The sequence below is a fragment of the Pavona decussata genome, unplaced genomic scaffold, assembly GCF_977016875.1.
Source record: "Pavona decussata unplaced genomic scaffold, jaPavDecu1.1 SCAFFOLD_72, whole genome shotgun sequence".
In the NCBI taxonomy this organism is placed as follows: domain Eukaryota; kingdom Metazoa; phylum Cnidaria; class Anthozoa; order Scleractinia; family Agariciidae; genus Pavona; species Pavona decussata.
This window is the reverse complement of record NW_028145491.1, coordinates 1,005,146-1,028,856: the sequence shown is the minus strand read 5'-3', so window position 1 is coordinate 1,028,856 and position 23,711 is coordinate 1,005,146. Positions and strand designations below refer to the sequence as shown.

General features: G+C 37.5%; 1 protein-coding gene across 1 annotated transcript in view; it reads left to right on the top strand.

Annotated features, from left to right (window-relative positions):
• The first annotated feature begins 2 nt into the window (after positions 1–2).
• The window catches only part of LOC146476840 (AP-3 complex subunit beta-2-like), a 42,944-nt gene continuing 19,235 nt past the window's right edge, over positions 3–23,711 (top strand). Inside the window, exons 1-19 of the mRNA XM_085113945.1 lie at positions 3–180; positions 300–375; positions 8,297–8,371; positions 8,762–8,857; positions 9,495–9,590; positions 10,576–10,640; positions 11,729–11,795; positions 12,334–12,516; positions 13,701–13,868; positions 14,282–14,379; positions 14,710–14,764; positions 15,323–15,394; positions 16,208–16,270; positions 18,537–18,669; positions 19,393–19,445; positions 20,667–20,723; positions 21,420–21,530; positions 22,030–22,095; positions 23,490–23,597. Of these exons, the coding sequence (XP_084970071.1) occupies positions 80–180; positions 300–375; positions 8,297–8,371; positions 8,762–8,857; positions 9,495–9,590; positions 10,576–10,640; positions 11,729–11,795; positions 12,334–12,516; positions 13,701–13,868; positions 14,282–14,379; positions 14,710–14,764; positions 15,323–15,394; positions 16,208–16,270; positions 18,537–18,669; positions 19,393–19,445; positions 20,667–20,723; positions 21,420–21,530; positions 22,030–22,095; positions 23,490–23,597 (1,743 nt within the window). The 5' untranslated portion in view covers positions 3–79. The remainder of the gene's footprint in view (positions 181–299; positions 376–8,296; positions 8,372–8,761; positions 8,858–9,494; positions 9,591–10,575; positions 10,641–11,728; positions 11,796–12,333; positions 12,517–13,700; positions 13,869–14,281; positions 14,380–14,709; positions 14,765–15,322; positions 15,395–16,207; positions 16,271–18,536; positions 18,670–19,392; positions 19,446–20,666; positions 20,724–21,419; positions 21,531–22,029; positions 22,096–23,489; positions 23,598–23,711) is intronic.

Here is a 23,711-nt window from a genome sequence, read left to right as displayed (position 1 = left end):
GGGGCTAAGGAAGGTCACTTCCACGAAGGCAGCCATGTTTGATTAGCTCAAGGAGAAGATCAGCTGATTATTTCAACAAATGGCGGCTTCAAGCATGTCGTACAACGCTGAAAGACCCACTGGAGACCCTGATGTCCCTGACACCTCAACTGGTGGTTTTTTTTCTAGTGATTTTCAAAGGTAACCTCGCTCTTTCTGCATGATTTTCGAGGGAAGTTAGCGCCAGATGTGTACAGTTGTCACGGGGTTTCAATTTGATTTTAAGTTCACCCAGGACGTGACTCTGTGTTGACTTGCAGGCATGATGATCTGAAGACTATGTTAGATAGCTCAAAGGACAATCTAAAACTTGATGCTATGAAGCGGATAATAGGGGTACGTGAGTGGCTGTTTTTGAGCTAATTATAGCTTTTATTCTATCATATATTTGCTACTAAATAATTGTATCACTCTAAACAAACCTGCACTTCTCCTCTGGTCATAGAACTCTACCAGAAACAGTGAAGTACAGTTGTAAGGTCTGGTTTTCATATACAGTCAACTCCCTTTATTGCGGACACCCTCGGGACCACAAGTTACTGTCCTTAATAGCGAGAGTCTGTAATAGCAGGAATTCATTTCAGTCAAATATCTGTTAAGGGCGATTTACACAGTACGACTTTGTCGCATGGGACAAGCTTACGATAGGCCTACGACACGAATTGTTTCGTGTAAATCAAACCTACAACTCGCTTACGACTGTTGTGTACGTCACAAAAAATGTCAACAATCGTAGCTATAGGCAATGTTAAATGACGAGAGTTGTGTGTGATTTTTTGCATGGCGCGAGCAGCGTGCGCGCTAGAAATCACATGCGACAGTCGTAAGCAAAAGTTGTACGGTCTAAATCGGCCTTAATATATTTTTGCGGGGTTTTAACTGCTGTCCGTATTATCAGGGTGTCCATGATAGCGAGGTGTCCACAAGGCGAGAGTTGACTGTATGAGGAACATCCCTGATGATCAGGAATCTTGCATTTTCTCGGTTGTCAGAGATTTTACCAACTTATGAAAATGCAAAACCAAGGACATTCCCAATCATCTGGGATGGTCCAGGATAAATCCGGAAAATTGAGAGCGCTTCTACTTTCCTGGCACATCCCAGATTTTTATGATCATGGTCAGTGAACATTCCTAACATTTGAAAACGTAAATGTTGACCGTTGGAGAGCATCGAAGATCGTTTAGTTTGTCACCAAGCCTCTTAGAAGCTCAAAATTAAAAAAGGTAAACTTTTCCATATGTCCTTATTCTTATAATCTCTGAAGGTTGCCGACACAGTTTCATGACTCTGTAGTACACAGTTATCACAATGAGCTGGCCTAAACTTAAGTCCTGGTCAAACGGCGCGTGATAGTCGATGATAGTTGATGACAGCCAATGATAGTTAAAACGTGAGCTCGTTTGACCACCAACTATCATGCGCTATATCATTGACTATCATCAACTATCATTCACTTTGAGCGTGTTCAAATTCTTCATGACTGTTGACAATAGATCGTTTTCACGTGACGTCACGCATTGGCCCGCCACCATATTGGTGTACCACTTTTGATTGCGTAATATGGCATTGGTAGGTCACAACTGCAATTCCCACCAGTAAAAATGGATTTAAACAAAAGCGAATCAAGCTCTGAGGATAATTCGAAGGTTGCCTATTCTTTTCCGATTTCTGAAAATGCAAAGAAGCTGGATTTGCCAGTCAGAGATCGATATTTGCAGAAAATATCCACAATCGGAATCGATCCAGTGTTGATCGAAGGGAAGCACTTTCAGCCTGACTGTTTACCTCCGGTCGAATCCACAGATATCTTGTGTTATCTTGTTTTAGAGACAAGCTTCTACACTCTATTTGACATCTGCTGCTACTTTTTTTTTTAAATCCCCAGTGCATTCTTTTCCGCATTCAGCGATAGTTTAATCTTTTCCATACGATTTATAGTTTTTGAGTTTTGACATTGCGTGCAGTGTAATTTAACGCAAATTGCGCTCTGCATTCACAAGCTGTTGCATTCATTTGCCTCTATCTCTCTTATTATTTGTGCTAATGGATAGTGTATTCTAATCCAAATTCAATGAAAGTTTATAAATAAGCTTTTTCATACGATTTATAGTTTTTGAGTTTTGACTTAGCGCGCACAAGTCATTGAATATTTCCAGTGTGTAATTTAACGAAAATTGGGTTACGCGTTCACAAGCTTTTGCATTCATTTGCCTCTATAGTCCAGTCATCTAATGAAATTTTTATGGTTGAAGTCAAACTAATTGCAACAGAATTTCTGTCACTGCCGAATGATAGATAGTGGTCAACTTACCAACATATTAAAAGTTCCCCAAAATTCGTGTGGTGGAACATGCTTAGATTAAGCATTGTAATATTTGGAGTATGTACCACAGGGTACCCACGTCCCAGAAAGTAATAATAAATTGAAACACACAAAATAAAGTTGTTTTGAGCGGTTCTAAACCATCTTGGACTACAATAAATGTTTATAATGTACAAAAATGTTATTAAAAGATAAAAATAAAATAATTAGATTAAAACATACGATTTGAGTGGTTCCAGACTCCAACGGTATAACATGGACACTTGGCAGTATTCAGTCCGTTTCGCTGCATTGTCTGTAATTCTGTACTCACAGACTTTTGTTTTTATTACTGGACGTTTACGGTTTCTCTGCAATATCTACTTGTTCTATTTACAGCAGGGTCGTGCTGTGAGAAACGGTAAGTCTGATTTATGTTGACATTGTATGTTTATCATGCATATTTAGGTTATTTGTATATGTCATCGCATGTGGCCGAGTAAAATCTATAATGATTAATATCACACGTGTTTTCAGAAGCGACGAGGGTACTTTCTGTAACTTCTGAAAACACAAGTGACAGTAATCCTTAATTTTACGAGGAATCTTGGATTGAATGTCTATGAGATAGAGGTCAAAATTACGGTTAAAGTTTTAAAGCCTTTTTTTTTTCACTCAAAGGCGCCCGATTGGGCGATGTAAGAAGACTTGCTGGACAAACTCTTAAAGCTATTCAACAAAGTCTTGTTCAAAAAAAAAATTTATCGTCTTAGAAAGAACTACAAATAGTCGTTCTTAACTGCTATAAAAAAAGTCTTCTTAATGCCGGGATAAAAGACTGCAACAAATAAATTAAACGAACGACATGTCATTGTGGACGTTTCACCTCTTTCAACATGTTCAAAACAAGAAACAACAAGTTGCAACAGTTTGGCAATTCGATTTCTTTCACTACTTTCAGCCTTTTTCTTCAAATCGTACTGCAGGTAAATACACTAACGCTTAATAATTCACAAATAGAATTATTTATTGAAATATTAATATGATTTCTTCCAAGGGAATTTATTCTACGAAGACGTACGCAACTACAATGCATCATGAATTGCTGCTTTTGCAGCGAGTCCCTAGACAATGGAGATCTCACGGTCACTTTGACGGAAAAGGGTTGCAGAAACATTTTAAATAGCATAAGCCAGGCACTCAACCAGTGCACAATCCAGGTGAAAACTGGCCAATGCGTACATAAGAAATGCCGTCTTGATTTAATTGATTCCAAAAAAACAGGAAGCCCTAATATTGATCAGAGCAAAAGAACAACTAGTCGCTCGCCTCACATGCGGATCCCACAGAGACTGCACGTACCACCCTGGCGTCTTGTACTGACCCCACAGAGACTGCTAGTAAAGCTCGGGAGCCAACTAGTCAAATCGGTAGCAGTATCCCGCAAAAAAACATTCCCTTACAGATACAACTTGGTGACGTCCAAGCGGAGTCCAGAACGAAACTGTTGAAGAAGATATTAAGGTGGTGAGAACCATGCTAAGACGACTTGAAGAAGGCAAATTCACAGTAGAGGAAGTCTGTTCTACAGAAGTGGTCCAAAGAATTTCAGAAAAGCTTAAACACGTACAAAGTTCAATGAAGAATCAACGGACTGCTGTTGTGTGGACTGCATATATGGAGATGGTAGAAATACTGTGCCGATTCATAAAAGCCGAATGCACGGAAATTGGAGTCTGCACCTCCAATCGGTTTATGACATGCTTCCTTATTTTGCCGCTGCTACCGACTTTATGCTAAATCGGCCTATATCTACCTACAAATGATGAATGAGCTTCAAAACACTCACCCAAACATTTACAAGAACTTTCAGGACGGACTTCATTGCGCACGGAGAAGGGATTGCATTTGGGCGGGGCTTTCCACCAATTTGATGATTAAACAAGTTCTAATGCACAGCATTAAGACGAGCGGTGGTTTAACTTGAGGTAAAGGATTGTCAGAGACGCAGGCGCATGTTTGGTTAATGTCAATGCCTGCTTGTGCAGAAGGCAGTGACGCCATGCAGACCCTTACTGGTGTCAGGTATTCACCTTGTTTATAGTATGGTATTTGTATTTATGTTACCACAATCAGTACAAATCAGACTGATATTCTCACTTTTCTAATTACAGGTATCGAACTAGTGAACAGCATAGGGTAGCCACTGAAGCAAGATAGCTGCGCAATTATAATGACCGCCCTTGATCTAGTTGATTACCTTTCCCAGAGATATGTATTTTCCCAGGATCATGCGCTGCGCTGTATTGCAACAGGTGTCCTTGCTGATGAGGAAGTCAATGTCGATAAGTGCAAGGAAGTAGGAGACAAGGTGTTAAGTTCTATGGTCGGCAAAAATGCGCATGACGACTCATTTCGTAAGAAAGACCCAAGTAGTTACCCTTACGTGCAAGAGGGCTGTGAGGTTAAGTGAAGGCAACATCCAGGTGGATCCACAGTTGCTGTTTCAGAGATTGAGCTTTGTAGCAACTGGAGGACAGTATGACAATCCCCAATCATTCTTCAAGGTTGAGATGTGCGGTTATCCACCAGCATTATTTGATTCCTCTCTCCTATCTGGACTCGAACCTAGAATGAGCAAACAAACAAGTCTACAGGAAAGGTTCACTTTGTTCTTGATGGCGGCGCACTCCTCCATTGCATTCCCTGGCCACGGGGCCTTACCTACACGGAAATTCTCTCGCTCTATGTACAACATGTGACCAAAGGTACAGCCAGGCTACGGTAGTATTTGATGGATATGAAGAGGGGCCTTCCACAAAAGACTGCGACCATCAAAGAAGATCCGTTGTGTCTCTGGTCCATCAGTGAACTTTGATAGCGACATGGTTTTGAACCTGAAGAAGGACGTGTTTCTAAGTAATACCGCCAACAAGCAACGGCTCATAAAACTACTTAGGGAGAAACTGCAACTTTCAGAATGTAATATTATTCACGCCCCAGGAGACGCAGACCTGATGATAGTCCATATGGCCGTTCAGTCCGCAAAGTTAATCACAACAGTCCTTGTAGGGGATGACACAGACCTTCTACTTTTGCTTTGTCATCATGCTGATTCAAGCGCTCGTGATCTGTTTTTCATTCCTCAGCTAAAGCAAAGGTCAACGAAGCGAAAGATTTAGAGACAGACGAAAGAGATTGGGACCAGAAACTTGCGCAAATATTATTTTTGTTCACGCAGTTCTAGGATGTGTGATACAACAGGAATACATGGGATTGGCAAAGGTTTGGCTCTTCAGAAGATTACGAAGGTTGCAGAATTTTAGGAGCAAGATAAGGCTTTTAATAATGAAGATGTCACAAAGAGTGATATTATTGCAGTTGGAGAGAAAGCCCTTGTTTGTCTATACAACGGCTGGTCTGACGAAAGCCTGGATTCGTTACGATATTCGAGATTCTGCCTGAAGATCACAACAGAGACTTTGTTTGTACATCTCGAATGTCTCCCTTCGACTTCTGCAGCCGCGGTCTACCACAGCCTCAGGGTTTACCACCAGGTACAAAAGACTGGAGTTGGAAACTAGTAGATGGAATTTTCTAACCCATAAGAACTGACCTACCAGCAGCTCACGCGTCTTTGTTAGAGATTATTAGGTGCAGAAAACATGGACTGGAGTGCTCGTCCACACGTGGTAATTGTAGAGGATAGAGTTGCACGAATTCTGCCTCACCAGACCAACGATGAATGAAAATCACATCAATATCCCTCCTGAATATGCGACAAACGGGTAGACTAGCCCCCCCCCCCCCCATTCCTATTCCCATCGGAATTCCCCAAACAATCCATTTTGGTCAGTTTAACTAGATTATTATGTAGACGTTACCAAATAAGCCAAAAAAATGCTATATATTATGGGATTGTTTCTTTTTTTGACCTTTTGAATTATGGACCACACTTTGCCTGTTATGCCAAACATCACTAAATGCTTGAAATGTTGCACAATCTTTATCAAATTCACCAAACATGCTACGCAAGTAATAGAAAAAACACATTTGCGTTAGCTAGTAACAATATTTTAGCCTTTCTTGTAATTAAAGTTAACTTATTAATAAAAGATATCTTTCCACGGCGTGGGTACCCTGTGGTACACACTTGAAATATTATAATGCTTTATCTAAGCATGTTCCACCACACGAATTTTGGGGAACTTTTAGTATGTTAGTAAGTTGACAACTATCTATCATTTGGCAGTGACAGAAATTCTGTTGCAATTAGTTTGACTTCAAACCACAAGATGACTGGACTACTATCTCTCTCATTATTTGACATATGCTGTTCATTTTTCTTTTAATGGACAGTGCATTCTTTTTCAAATTCAGCGAAAGTTTAAGCTTCTTCATACAATATATAGTTTTTGAGTTTTAACCTAGCACGCACAAGCAATTGAATTTTTCCGGCATGTAATTTAACGAAAATTCAGTTACGCGTTCACAAGCTGTTGCATTCATTTACCTGTATCTCTCTTATTATTTGACATATGCTGCTATTTTTTTTTAATCGACAGTGTATTGTTTTCCAAATTCAGCAATAGTTTAATCGTATCCATACGATTTATAGTTTTTGAGTTTTGACATTGCGCACACAAGTAATTGAAATTTTCTGGCGTGTAATTTAACGCAAATTGCGCTACGCGTTCACAAGCTGTTGCATTCATTTGCCTCTATCTCTCTTATTATTTGTGCTATGGTGCTACTTTTTTTTTTAATGGATAGTGTATTCTAATGCAAATTCAACGAAAGTTTAAGCTTCTTCATACGATGTATAGTTTTTGAGTTTTGACTTAGCGTGCACAAGTCATTGAATTTTTCCGGTGTGTAATTTAACGAAAATTAGGTTACGCGTTCACAAGCGAAACTTTCTTGTGTCCCAAATGTAATGTTGGAACCCAGTCAATATTAAATTTATCCCAGCTTTAAGCCGCTCTTCCTGAAACGAAGTGCTTTTCGCAAACACAATCGTGCTCTAAGATGTCTTCGGTGAGGTTGTCACGCCAATTGCTGAAATCCAGCGCGATCTTCTCTCCTCTTGAGCTTTTTCACCTTGATTTGTAACGATGGAAGGCACCCTTGCAAAGTATATTCCTTTATCTCGTCCACTTTTCCTGCTACAGCAACAATCAGACAAACAGGCTGACAAAACCATGTTCTTCGCAAGCGCCGCTACTAGTTTGTTTACAATTTTGGTACACCAATATGGCAGGGTAGCAACGGTAGTCAAGGATTTGGTCACGTGAGTGAAAACGATCGATAGCTTTTCCCCTTTGACCTTGCGCATGATAGTCAGCTGTTATCTCTACCAGTGCTCTCTAGATTCCTTTTCCATTCATTCTTCCAACATCTGAAGGAAAACAGAGCAGGCTGCTACCCTCTTTTGCCGCGAAAAATTCATCTATGCGAAGTTTTGTTCGCAATGTTGACACTCGGCAGGTGCCTGACACTGCTCACGGTGAACCAACGTCAGCTATCACGAGTTTCTTTGAGCTGTTTGACGACCGATTTGGTAGTTGATAATAGTGGATGATAGTTTTGACTATCATCGACTATCATGCGCCGTTTGACCAGGGCTTTACAAAGCACTGTTAGTATCAATTTGCAGAGCAATAATATTGAGATGGAGTTTGGGAAAACAAAGAACTTTTTTAGAAGCATAGCAAGTGTTTACATTGGCGTTCTGAATTCTCCAAAACTTTTGCATATGTAGAAATGTAGACAATTTATTGTTTTCTATTTCCATTAGAAAATATTCTGGGAAATCCATTGCATTGCTGCATTTCCTTAGAGTTGTAAAAAAGAAGCTTTCAACCAAATTAAATAGGGCAAGCTAAGCTATTGATTAAAGGGTTTTTTTTTCTAAATCTTCATTGTATACTTTATATTTTGCTGATTATGTAGATGATGGCTGATGGTAGAGACATGTCTGACCTGTTTGCAGCAGTAGTCAAGAATGTTGTTTCCAAAAATGTTGAGGCAAGTTTTTTTTTTCTTTTCTTTCTTTCTTTCTTTCTTTCTTTTCTTTTCTTTTTTTTTTTTTTTTTTTTTTGTTTAATCTCATATTACGTCATGTAATTGACTGGGCCATGGAGGGTGAATTTTGAACAGCGGAACCAAATGTTGCTTTTCTGATAAAATCCCATCAACTAATCTTGTGTCCCAGAAAGCAGATTGGCCGGGCAGGCAAGAAAAACAAACAAGCCAGTTATAAAATAACAAATAAAAAAACAAAGGAAACTACTCTATGATATGATGTTGTAGGTAACTAGACTATATACATGTATGCATTCAAAAAGATACATTTTTAGCAGGTTAAAACCAGTTAATTGCTATAGCCAAAACGAGAAAGTCTGATTTACTCAACAGGTCAAGAAGCTGGTATACTTGTACCTTGTTAGATATGCAGAGGAACAACAGGATTTGGCCCTTCTTTCTATCAGCACATTTCAGAAAGGGTTGAAGGTTAGTCAAATTAAGACTGAGACTGATAATTATGTGATTGCATATGATTAATAGTTTACAGTATCTTATTGTACATGGAAGCAAGTTATAAACAAGAAAGTGCATTGTGGGTGTACCATTTTATAGTTATTGTCATTGTGATCATCATCATCATCAAATCATTAATTATCACCCCGATATTTTGAGCCCCTACATGTATGTGACAAAGACCCTGGTGTAACGAACAATATTCTTCAGCCCAGTTATAGTACAATGTAGCCATGTAACAGAACCCCAATACAACAAACACATTTTTCCCATTCCCTTGACACCTTGTGATTATCGCTGTTCCACTGCAGTGCCTTGTTAGCAGAACAATGCTCTCTCTGGATCAGCATAATATCTGTTTCTGTAGTAGAGATTTAAATTTATTTAAGTGACTAGTATAGCTGAGTCTGCCGGCATGTTCATCGCCGCTATACATGTAAGACATACCTCACCTTCACAGTACCACTCCTGTAGTACCTTACACCAGAGCGCAGGACTCACTGTACTTCCTGACACTCCTCAGCTCCACTGTTGCTAACCTCATGGGAACAGGGTTGACCAATAGGGGTAAGACTTATTTTCTTTTGTACAATTTTCTTTTCCTGAACAGGATCCCAACCAGCTTATCCGTGGAAGTGCACTGCGTGTCTTGTCAAGCATCAGAGTTCCTGTCATTGCACCAATAATGATGCTTGCTATAAAAGAGGTATGGTAACACTACTTGGATAAGCACAGTACGGTTCAAATGTCAGTCTTTCATGGTCAGTGTTTCAGATAGAAGAGGGTCCTTTGGTGAAAAACCCGACAAAGTGAATGGTAAACTTAAGAAGATTTGGAGAGACCCAGATCCACTGACCCATCAAAATAATTCATTGACTCCCTGAATTTGAAACTTATCTGGAACACTGTGAATTATCTTATCTTTTAAGCAAGATAGCATTTTGTTTGTGATATCATAGTTGTGCACCCAACAGGTTTTTGTGGTAGAGTTTCTCTATTTTTTAATAATTCCTGACCATCTATTCAGTTTCTGGCCATTTTTTCCTGATGGAGGATAAAGAACATGTCAGTAGTAAGAGTAATTATGCAGCCACACGTATTGCAGAAGTTTAACTTTGTCTGTAAGCCTACGGGACTGTATGTGACAAGATGCAAGATGTTTGAGTAATTAAAATAATGAATTTACCATCCTCAATTGAAGGGGTGTGTGGAATAAGGCCCCAAGTGACTTTTGATGTAAGATCAAATTCTCCTTTTGTTCCAAAAGTGAATACAAGGTAATTTGGAAGGAGAATCTAGCAACTGATCAGAAGTCACTTAGGGCTTTTCCAGGCACCCCTTCAATTATGGCTCACCTCTACAGAAAATTAATCACAAATGTATACATCTGTGGTATTTTGTCTCACCCTATGGCACCGAAAAATTTGAAATTGTGACAGCTACTCATACAAACTTTCAGTCTTGTCTCATAAGCTTGAGGCTTAAAAATTTGACAATGCTGACTGAAGTAGCTGTATATTTCAAGCTGTTAAGCCACAGGTAAATCAGTGCATTCAGCTGTTTCCTGTAAGATTGAATGCTGCTAGATGTATGTTTGTAAAAGAATAGAAATGACACAGAAATGTTGAGCTCTAGCTCACTGATGTGTGATACTTACATGATAAGATATTTTGTTTGTTTGTTTTTTATAGGGCGTGGCTGACATGTCACCCTATGTGCGTAAAACTGCTGCACATGCCATCCCTAAACTTTACAGGTACTTTGTGGGACAAAAAGGGTTACATTAAAATGGTATCAAAAGTTAAGTAGTTTTACAAGTGAATAATAATCATCAAAGTACTTTTTTGCCAAACAGCAAGCAAACTAATAGAATGAGCACATTACTATGTGACATACAATCCCCTGTATGATATGTTCTTGATGAATAATTATTGTGTTTGACAGAGTTCTGCTAATTTCCATACTAGATTAAGTGGTGCAAACTTTGTTTGTCTTGCTCTATAGCTCTGTAGGTAGGCCAAAACGATGACAGGGCACAAAGATTTCACATCATTAACTTAAAATTGCTCAATAATTACTTTCATATATATATATATTTTGATATCAATAATTATTATGGTAAGAGTGGTTTGTAATATTATTGAGTGTGTTTACTTTGGTTTTGCTTCACTGTGGTCTATGACTGGTTGGCAAAGCTCACACCTTGCCAGTTTATTAACCAATGAGAAACAAAACCAAAACGGATTGTGACTTTCTTTTGTGTATTTTCCTGTGTTTGAAACTACTTTGGTCTTGGATTTACAATACTCAATTGAAAACCATGCACCCTACACTGCATAGTTTTGCATCAAAGGTGACAGGGTGCTCAACCTTGTTCCAATCATTCATGCCTACATTACAGCAAAAGATCTCTAGTCAGAGCACTAGTTTGCCAGTTATCCTGGAAGCTCAATAGAGCCCTTATTAAAATAGAGGTTAGGTTTAGTAATGCATCTACATTCCTTTCACCCATAAAAATTAATGGTAGAAAACAAATAATAAATGATACACTTCAAGACTCAGGCATAACCAGGGTGTAGGGTCAAAACATCAAACATAATTTCTATTGAAACATTAATCACATTTCAGCCAATTTGTTATTATTGTCTCAAGTAATGCACAGTTGTACATGTATGTAGCGTTTTATTTATTTTTGAGACACAAACAATAAAGTTTTCAGTTAGTTGTGTCGAAACTGAGTTTAGAGTTGAGTTTAGACATGAATATGAAATAAATCAGAAAAAAAGCATGCATTTTTTTAATAGTTACCAGACAGTGAAATGTTTTTACTTTTTATTTTATCAGTTTGGATCCTGAACAAAAAGATTATCTTATTGAGGTTATAGAGAAGCTACTGAAAGATAAGACAACGGTAAGGAATTCTGACTGAAACAGGGAAGTATCTTTCTCTTAAACTTTAGAATGATATACAGAGTTGTAATGAAGGACTGTAACCTGTAACGCCTGTTACAGCTGAACACCCTTGAAAGAACCTTGACGTTACAAGTGACGTTGATGGTTATAGGGTCATTTTACTCGCAAAGCAACAAGACTGTTATGGGTTTGAAGCCCAATACTAGATGTGGCATGGCTAAAAACTAATTAGTGACAGACCTGATAAATGCAAATAATATTTTTTTTCCTTTCAAAAGTTAACATAATTTATAAGATCCTGTGCATCTATAGGAAATTACTTTGATGTTCACTCAGATTTAATGGCACATATATTTTGAAAGCTGTAGACCTAACTACCAATAATTAAACTTTCCCATCAAGCCACTTAATGCACAAGATACTGTTGATAAGGAGTGTTACGCTTCTATATACCCATGCTTTAATGTTTAACTTATTGTTCAGTCTTTGTTGAAGTTGTGAACAATAGGTTTGACTAATAATGTTTCCTTGTTAAGCTTGTTGCAGGTAGTGCTGTGATGGCTTTTGAGGATGTTTGCCCAGAGAGAATTGATTTAATACACAAGAACTACCGCAAGTTGTGTAACCTGTTGATTGACATAGATGAGTGGGGGCAAGTGGCAGTGATTCACATGCTGACAAGATATGCACGAACACAGTTTGTTGACCCAAACAAAGAGGTAGCACATACAAACTGAAGTTACGTATTTTCTCGTGAAAATCATTCAGTACAATGTACATCAAGAAAACAAGAACAACAACTCGTCAAATGAAAAAAAAAATGATAGCAAACAACAGTTGCAAACCCACAGGTAGCAGTCCAGCTAGTTTAGGCAAGTGCAAGAAAAAAAATGGAAATAAAAGAATGAATACAAAAATACAATAATTTATTTTAATCTGCAAATTCGATCTGAGTCTGTTTTGCTGTACAGAGTAATGTTATAAGCAAGATATACAAGACTTGTACATGTTGCTTGCTTAGGGTTTAAATGTTGAGGGTGCAAGGAGACAAATTTATTAAAGAAAACAGCCACTGTGATATGCATGTGATCAGTTGCACACCCAGTTGGAGGTCCAGGACATGGTGAAAAGTTGGGGGCCAGGGGTAAAAATCTGGGGGGACCAGATTTATTTTCAAAAAAAATTTGGCTCTCTGAGTATAATAATTATTTCCTTTGACAAAAATGGATAGGACTCAGGTTCATTCCTGTATCTACCACTGAAAATTTGCCTTGAAAGCCACGTTTTTCTTGAGCCATCTAGTTCTTTGGAATAATTTAACCCTTCATTTGTAAGTATAACTGTCTCTCGTACCTGCAAATTGCCATAATCTGCAAAAAGATTTCAAAGCGTTGCCCCATCTCTGACATTAGAGCCATCCTAAATCTTTTTAATAACTCACAGAAGAGCTTGATCAAAAACTATGCCAAGTAGACATTATTTTTGGCCTTAAAATCCAAATTGCCTTAAAGAAGTTCTAGCTTAGTATACTATCATGTAAGAAATTTAGTTCTGTGTTGCTTTATTTCTTTTTATCTTTAAAAGGCTTTAAATTTCTAGAATTGGACTGTCTGTGACTTTTTCAAAAAATGGCAAACAATGAAACTTAAAACAATAGAGTAGCTGAAGTTGTATTGAAATTGTTGTTTTGGTGTTTGTTTGCTTCTTTTCTGTGGCTGTATAACAAAGCGCTTAATGTCTGTGGATTGTTCCTTAGGAAATAGTTAGTTTTTCTTTCCCGCAAGTCTCAAATAAATATTTTCCTCAACTTTGTCAGGGGAAACATTACGACTCTTGGGAAAACAAACCTGGCTATTTTTCTCTGGACCAGTGATTAAGTGTATATTGTTGAATTTGATTTCAGCCTCTGTCAGAGGAATTTTATCCCAAGTCTGATCACTCGGATTACTCAGAGGATTCAGAAGATGATGGATCTGCTAAAGTTCCAAAGAAGCAACCTTATGTTATGGATCCTGATCATCGTTTACTCTTACGAACATGCAAGCCTCTTCTTCAAAGCAGGAATGCTGCAGTGAGTTGTTATTTTACATGCACCACTTGGCTTGTACCTGATCTCCTTCACAGACATACTTGTTCAACCTCTTCAAATAATAATGAATTGCATATTGCTTGATGTAGAGAAGCAATGGTGTAGTGGTTTGCACATGTACATCCCACCTTCAGTTGGATTTTCAGTCAGTCGGTGGTTCAAGACTATATAAATCTTGAAGTGTTGCTTTGTTTCCTTGCAAGAGACAAGAAACTTACTCCATGTTGTCTCTCCTCTCCCAGGTGTTTATTAAAATGGATACATGTGATATACTGCTGGGGATAATCCTTCAAATTAAATTATCCTAGTTCTTAATGCTACACAGACTGGATTAAGCTCCAGGCTTATTGTCCACTCATTTTGCTAATTTGCTCCTACATGTAATTTCCTTACAGGTTGTGATGGCAGTGGCAAGGGTTTATCATCACTTGGCACCTTTAAATGAAGTTGGCATTGTAGCTCGTTCCCTGGTTAGACTTCTTAGAAGCCACAGGTACGATTAACCAGATACAGTGTAAACATATTAGACACATTACAAACAGCAATGAGAGAGACATACACTCTGGTACATGTAGCTGCAAAATGGGCCTTAAACTTACATCTGGGCATGGCTAACACATTGAAAGTGGAAGGCAAATACATACATGTAACATTCAGTTGCCAGCAGTTTTATCTTTTGGTAACAATCTGTGCCAGTTAATAGTAAAAATATTAATTAATTACCGGTAATAAGAACCATTGTCATGTGGGAACAATGCAGCTTATCTGTTATTGCAAAAGGTTTAGAAAACTTGTTAAAGTAAACTTCTTTTTTTCCTCACAGAGAGGTGCAAACTATTGTTCTGAGTAACATTGCTACAATGTCTGCCACTTCAAAGGTAAGAGACCCTTGTATTTCTCACTAAGAGCAATTGTGCCAGGTATTTTTGGTCTGAAAATAGGGTGTAGATTTTGATAATTTTGGTCTGACATTGGGTAAGGCTGGGCTAGAAGGCCTACTCACATATTTGCCGCTTTCGTCTTGATCATTCAACCAATAATAGTTATTTAGTTTCTTGTATGTTTATAGCGGGTTGACATGATAAGTTGTAATCAGTTCCACTCAGTTGTCTTTTTCAAAGAGAACCATGTGAAAGTTAGTGTGTAATCTGGAGTGCTATCACTATGCTGTCACAAGCTTTCCCCATCTCTTTTGCCCGTGAGAAAAATGAAGCCATAGTAGTGATGGCAGATGGCATTCCATGCTTGAGCCAGTTGGACACATCAGTGTCAGTTAGAGAGACAGTAATGCCATTTTTGTGTTCATAATAAAATGAATGAACATTTGGATAGTTCCTGTAGTTCTTTTCAATGTGGCCTAACATTGTCTGATTTCAAAGGGTTGGAACGTCTCTGAAACTAGTATTAGAAATGAATTTTTTCATTGTGTTTTGCAGGGGATGTTTGAACCCTACCTTAAAGGCTTCTTCGTTCATTCTAGTGATCCAACTCACATACGTTTGTTGAAGGTTGGTGTCTACTGGTACTTTAATTAATGTTTTACAGTGTATACCCAAGCATATCTTTCATAGACTTTGTTCAAAACATCATACTGCATAGTATACGTACGTTAAGTATGCTGTCCAATTTGGAAATAATAATAATGTTGTAAATGGTTTGAACCCAGGTCCGAGTCATATCATAAGTATTTAAATTATGATCATCTGGGTGAGTGTAGTCCTGAGAAGGACTGTGTGAGGTAACATTGACCGACGTTTCAAGAACCTGAGCAGAAGTCATCTTCAGAGTCAAGTGAGTCACTTGGCTCTGAAGGTGACTTCCGCTCAGGTTGTCATTGAAAGGTCAGTCAATATCACCCCAAACAGTCCTTCTCAGGACTTAACACTCACCCCGATGATCATAATTCTGGTACCTGGAAATAATTGGATGAGAAAAATTCTGAGTAGGGGAATTTTTTTTAATTGGTTCTGGATCCCATTTGGACATTTAATAATAACATGTTGTGCCATTTGTTTGTTAATTATATTGTTCAGGCATTACAAGAACAATTTAAAATTAATAGTTTTTTCTGATTGTATAACGACACACAATCACAAAATCCAATTTTAAAAAAATAATGGTTATAAATTTACAACTAGTTTGGATAGGGAGAAAGATAATACTTAATGGTTGCCTTATGGGATTTTGGCATGACAATATAATTATTACAATATAGACATAGTGCAGTTTCACAAACCAAGAGTGCCTCCTAGTGTTTATTGTTACCCTGAACCCTGTTCATAATTTGTTACTTTTGTTGCTTTTTCTTGTCTTTTCTTTAGCTTGAAATTATGACAAATGTTGCAGGAGAGACTAGCATTGGTACAATACTTAGAGAATTTCAGGTATCTACTGTACATGTAGATTTAAGTTACCTGATGCAAAGTTTTGATTATTTTTACTCTTCAAATTTACAATATGTAGTTAAAACTTTTATTCAGTTAACACCTCTTATATTTGAAGGTCTGAGAGCATAACCGCCTTATGTCGAATTTTAGCGCAGCTTTCGATTTCGCACGGATTTGTACGAATTTTGGTTCTCCCTGCTTTGGAAAACATTTCGCAGTTTTACAATCGTGGACAAAACTCCTTGAGAAAACCAAACACGAACAGAACAAAAACCACTTGCTTACTTCTCCCTCCCACTCCCTCCCCCCATGCAATGAGAAGCGAACACAGACAGCCAAAAAACCACTCACTTACTGTTTCTCCCTTCATAATTCTACCACAGTTACTTCTCCCTCCCCCCCTCCCCCTTATGCAATGTTGATGTGGGAAGTGATGCTTGCCAGGAAACTGTTCGTGACCCAAAAGACAACATTGAGTCAGGGGGAGGGGGAGGGGGAGGGGGATTTGGTAGTTTGCTTGTCTACAAGTGAACGCGCTTGGAAGGCCAATTTTTTTATAGCTTTTGTCCACGGCAGACTCGTTTTCCAAATTATCGGTAGGCTAAAAGTTTCCACTGTCCACGAGCCGTGTTTAGCCGCACCAGTTGTTGTTTCTATAAGTAACGTTTGAGATGATACCATGGTTTGCTTTTGCGGGTTGTAACAAGCCCAAAATAGATCAAGGCAGTCGGGATAAACAACTTAGCTAGTTGGTTTCGCTTTTGTTTGGTGAAGTTTGTAAACGCACGACATCTATGGATCTTTTGAAAAGTTATGAAATTGACGAATGCAGTTCACAGGAACTGGTGGAAATGTTGTTCAAAGAATCCCTACTTGGTAGTGATGACTGTGCCGTGGCGAATTTTTCAATTCGATTATCAAATCCCGCGGGAGCATCAGAGACAAATCCCGCCATGTGCAAGGTGTTTTGCAAGCCTTAGTTGTGGTTTGCCAGGCTTGAAATTCGGTATGTAACGATTAACTTGACAATTTCAAGGCAATGATTCAATAAAAGTACGATTAACATAGATTTTCAACGGTTAACACCGACTGCTCTTAAAAATAATAGATAGTCTTTACCTTTTAATAGAACTGCCGTTAATCGTTGTTATTCATTGTTAATCGTTGAAATGGCTACATGTCTTCCTGTTAATCGTGTAGAATGCTAGTATTTTGCGTTATCAAGAGTGATATGTCGACAAACGGGACAAAGTTGGATTTTACGCCAGGAAATGGACACATTTTCTCTTGGAGAATGTAACTGTTTACATTTCGGACATTCCTGTCACGTACGTAGTAGTTTGTAACAGAATCAAATAAAAGCGTGACAGCATTCTTTTCGTTGCTCCCGCGGAAAACACCGCTTTCGTGTGCCGTGTTTCGAAGACAACGAGTGTATATTGAATACAAGTATTTAATCCTCAGTGCATTGTCCTTTTGGTCATCCAGTGTCTATAATGTTACCGATATATCTTTACAAGATGGTAAAATTTCTCAATGGCATTGACACGAAACACAAAGCGGCGTGAAAAAAATACTGGACAATGGTTTTCAATCGAATTGCAGTTCACATGCAACAGTTTGGACAAATCCGAGCTACATCGAAAAACGGGCTGAAATTCGACATAAGTCGGTTATGCTCCCAGCCCTTCATTTACACCCAACATTCTGGATGGGACCCTTTAATATGTTATGATTATCGGTGATCTCAATTGTTGAGGATTCAGTTCAGCAACAATAACAAAAAGGTCTCTTATTATAGGGGTTTATGATTAGAAAGTATCTAGTTTTCCATTTTACTCAAAACATATGACATCTTTGCATAATCACAAGAAAATGATTGAGATTTTTAAATAGTCCATATCATTTTAGCAACAAATAGTTAAAGATGGAGATACTGATTTGTAGAGTTGCAACTGCATGCTTACCATAAATTATGCAATTCCTGACTTTTTATTGACTTAGCAGCCATGGGATGTCAGCCCTTAAATACCATGCTTGAAAAATAGTAGCCATCAGTGGTCTTCTTGAAATCAACAACATCTAGCAATATTTCTTCGCTATTTATAACAAAACAACACTTATTCATGTTGGATATGGGATGATTATGGGTATGGCATTATGTGCCTTGCTAACTACATGTATCTCATATCCAATGTGGGCTCATGGAATAATGTCTTTTTTAATTGTTCATGGGTTTGGATTCATCCTTTTATTTTTCCAGAGCTATATCTCCAGTCCTGATAAGCAGTTTGTGGCATCAACCATTCAAGCTATTGGACGTTGTGCATCCAATATTTCTGAGGTTACGGACACTTGTCTAGCCGGCTTGGTGAGACTTCTCTCCAATAGAGATGGTGAGTGTTCATATTAAAATACTATCCTACTACATGTATGAAGCAAAGAATACAGTCAGCCCCCAAATACAGTGTAGGACATAAAATCAGTGTTTGGTTTTATTAAACATGTGGTCCCCAAGTTCTCCAGTGAAGTACAGAGTTGATAACTAAAGGTAATTTGGCCACCATAAGGAGATGCAAGTGCTGGCATTTCAACAATCAGCTCTTCGTCAGAGCTAAGGACAAATGAAAGGGTGCGTGGAAAAAAGCTTTAAGTGACATCTGATTGACTACTTAATTCTCCTAGCAAATTGCCTTGTTCTTTGTATAAGCAAAGGAGAATTTGACATGAGATCAGATGTCACTTAGGGCTTTTTTCAGCATACCCCTTCAAATGACTAATGCTTGAAATGCCAGCACTTGAATCTCTTTGTGGTGACCAGTCAAAATTGCCTTTTATGTGATAGAACAAAACATTATTTTGTTTCTGCTCCCCCACTGATACAGCACCACAGTTTCTTTACAAACTAACCCTCTTACCCAAATTGGACAGGCTAAAATGTCAGTCAGGAATACTAACATGTCTTAAGAGATTATGACAATGGCAATGTGAAGTCTATTTGTTTGTTAATAATTGTTATTTAATTCTTGTTGAACTGTGATGATTCAGTTCATAAGACCCCGTTTTGTATGGCTGTAGATAGACTTACGTGTACATATCACTATTATTGTTTTCAACAGAGGTGGTTGTAGCTGAAAGTGTTGTAGTCATTAAGAAACTTCTTCAGCTTAAGGTGGGGCGATAAGTATGCTATAAGCAAATCCTAAAATAATAATGATGATGACGATGATGATGGTGATGATGATGATAATAATAATAACTTTTAAAAAAATCTTTATTAACACATTCCAAGCTATTTACAAGTTAAAAGTTCTAATTCACATTAACATATTCCAAGCTCTTTACAAGTAAAGGAAAAAACAAAAGTCATAAACTTACAAGAAGCTATTCTCATTTGGAATGAAAACTCATATGATCACATTCTGAATAATAATAGTAATAATAATTTACATAATCATTACATTGAGTTATTTAAATTTAAAAAGTATTCGATAAACCATCAAACTATATTATATAAAAAAAAAGAAAAAGTATGTATAAAAATTATAGGACCTAGATTTTGGCGAGACATCTGTCTAATTCAAAGTCCGCTTCTCGAACATTGCTTCTAATTGCTCTTCTAACTGTTGTTGACCCTCTAAGACAGAGACCATAATAATAATAATGATAATAATAATAAGCAGAGGCTATGACATATTGAGAAGGATGCAGAAGGCTACCATCTCGAGTTCTCTCAACATAGTGAGAACTTTCAAAGCTACCGTCACTTGACTTTCCATGAGGGAATAGCATAGGAGCTCAATATAGTTTTAGTATTGGAGAGCTTTAGATTGTCTATCAGATTTTTATATTTTATCCCTAATTTTTTTTTTATGTTTTTTGACTCAGCAGTTTTCTTTTTATATATCCTTCAGATCGCATAGGTTACGCTGGGCACCCTGTGTGGTTCTGTTTTAGCATCCATACGTTTATCAACTGCACATAATGATGATCATAATAATAATAATAATAATAATAATAATATAGTTATTCATATTTTAAATGAAAGCTCAATTGCCTACCGCTTTAAATCATGATTGGCATGTTTTTAATTTTTGTTGTGACAGTTGTTGTTCGTTTTTTATTATTTTGTTTGTTTTGTTTCAATGTTACTTGTCTTTGCCGGTTTGTTGACTTGCTGGAGTCATCAAAATTGCTCAACAAATCTTCACAATGGTTGCATTTACATACATCTATCTGAAGACATTAAGGAAAAATGTGTTCCATGTAGAACTTTGTTGTGTAGAACAGTTCAAATTCAAATTGTCTTCTGTGTTTGGAAATATATATTAAATAACCTGTGATTATTTTTATTTTTATTAACATAAAGATATTTTACTTCTCATCTTTGCAGCCAAAAGGAAATTCAGACATTATCATGCATATGGCAAAGTTAGTGGATTCAATTACAGTGAGTGTTTTTGATTTATTTTATGATTTGGTTACTCATTAGTTATAGTAAGCAACTGAGAAACAAGGTGTGGTGTTTTACTTGTTAGTACCATCTCAGTCATATACATGTAGCATGCAGTGATACCAAGGTACTGCAAAGTGGCTCTCAGACTCAGAAGTTAGAGCCACCTTAAATAGTATAATAATTTACATAATGTAATTCCAGGGATTTGATATGTACCATTTGCCATGGTACATGAGCCAAATTTAATGCCAAGCCTGAGAAATAGTGACCATCAGATTGTCCTCCGGTTGTTTTTGCAAAATGAAATCAGCAAGATCTAGCAATATTCCTTAATTGTTTTCAATAAAACAATTGTTCCAATAATCATGCTTGTTGGAGATGAGATATATGATTATTCTAGGTGCTACGTCATCTTATATCCAATTCGTGCTCGTGGAGTAATTGTTAAATTGTGCTGGAAAGTGCTTCTTATCATTAATATTTGAAATGAAAAATTCAAATAATTATAATGAAGATTAAAATGAGAACACCAGCAGATGAAAGGAAAAATACTTTGAAAAATGTTGCCCAGTCTTTAATTTTGAGAAGCTTATGCTAAGGGTTAAATAATTTATGTTATTAATCTGGCCTTTTCAGTTAATAGCAGTGTAGTTTGTGTGTCTAGTTTAAATTATGTGTGTTCTCTGCCAGGTGCCAATGGCAAGGGCAAGCATACTGTGGTTATTAGGAGAATACTGTGAGAGAGTTCCTAAGGTAGCGCCAGATGTCCTCAGGAAAATGGCTAAATCATTTGGATCTGAGGTGAGCAACCATCACTGTTGACTTAGAGAGCATCCATCCATGGCCAGTTAGCTAACATTTATGCAGATCATTCTTACTTCCTAATACCGTTATCTGGTGTTCACAAGGTGGAATTAGAAAAACTCAAAAAAAGGTTTGACCCCACTGTTTGTACTGACTTGTACAGTAAGCTTGTGACTGTGATGAAGGTATTTCATATCAGTGCTACCATAGTGAAAGTGTGCTGCTAGTCAAAGACAGGCTATTAGTCAGAATGCCATGGTATTCTGAGGTTCCGGAGAAATTGAGAAATCCAGGGCCCCGTTGTTCAAAGCCCGATTAAGCTAATCCTGGGTTAACGTGAACTTTCATTCGAGCTTAATTAATTACTAATCAATTAAGACTCCTGAAAAAATATTTTTGTTCCTCAGTTTTGACTTGGACTTTTTTTACCGCTAGCTTAAAATTGCTGTATTTTATATACTTTTATTACAAAATGTTTATTTTTATTTTTTGACAGGAAGACATTGTCAAGTTACAAATCCTGAATTTAGGTGCTAAACTCTTTATCACAAACCAAAAACAGGTAAGTGTTACAGTAAGAACATCTAACATACATGTCTGGATTTTAGTTTCTGTGTGTGTTTGTTGTGTTCTATAGTCTGAAATGTCAGCTGTTTCATCGACCCAAGCCTAGTGCCTAGTGTTATATTTTTTACATCCACTTTAAAGTTGGAAAACATTAGCATAGTAGACATATTCTTTCTAAGAGAGACAAGGAATAGATGCATACATACATGTACAGTCAACTCCCTTTATTGCAGACATCAACGGGACTGCGAGTTAGTGTCCTTAATAGCGAGAGTCCGTAATAGTGGGAATTTATCTCAGTCAAACATCTGTACATACTCTATTTTTGCTGGGGACTTAGCTCCTGTCTGTATTATTGGGGTGTCTGTAATAGTCAGGTGTCCACAAGGCGAGAGTTGACCGTACATGCAGAAAATCATAGATGGCTGTTGGTGACACAGGAGCTGAATTAGTGGGTTTTCTTTTAAATAGACCTTGTATCCATTAACAAACCGTAGACAGCCATACAGAACTCAACCACATTTCCAAAGCATATGGTATGAAGCAGCTGGATGGTGCAGTGGTGAGCGTGTGGCGTGGGTTCAATTCCCAGACTTGGCGTCATATAGGCATTGAGTTTGTTGTTGGTTCTCGTCCTTGCTCTGAAAGGTTTTTCTCTGAGTACTCCAGTTTTCCCCTCTCCTCAAAAACCAACCTTTCCCAATTCCAATTTTATCTGGAGACTGAGAGAATTTTGCACTATACTAATTCACCTCTTTTTTAAATTTAATTTAAGCAGCTTCACATAGCAATACATTCCATTTATTAATTCAAAACTGTCAGTGATGAAGCAGTTCTCTTGTTGGACCTGCAGATATAAAAGAAAATAATAATTAACTCAAAACAATAGTTTATATTTTAGTTATACTCATGATTTACTGTCTGGGAAGGAACCAAGTCTTGTAGATGCAGGTTTTGTTCACATTTTACATAATTATTGTAAATTAATTTTAACAAAAAAATGCCAAAGAGAGTGTGGTTATAATTATGAGAAACTGGATCATTGTATAATGCAATTCCAGGGATTTGATTGGCTTAGCAGCCATGGTATTTGAGCCATCATACCATGCCTGAGAAATAGTGATCATTCAATTGTCCTCTGGTTGTTCCTGCAAAGCAAAATCAACAAGATCTAGCGATATATCTTGATTGTTTTTAACATAATAATCCACTCACACTTGTTGGATATGAGATGATTAAAGCCAACTTGGTGCAACATGCCACATTGGCTATCTATCCAGGGGTTCCTTTAAGATTTTGACCAATCCCTAGCCCTTAATGAACCCCTGTCTACCATATCTCACATCTAACACACGCTCATGGAATAATTGTTAGATTTGTCCTTTCCAGACCAAACTTCTTTGCCAGTATGTGTTGAATCTTGCCAAGTATGATCAGAGTTATGATGTCCGAGACAGAGCCAGGTTTCTTCGGCAGCTGCTTATCCCAAGTGACACGGTAAATTTTGTCATAATTCTTGCCTACTTGTAATGTTTGACTGACATACCAAACTCCTCATTGTAGAACTTAATAACTAAACAATATATTATAACTTCATTAACATTGTTCTTA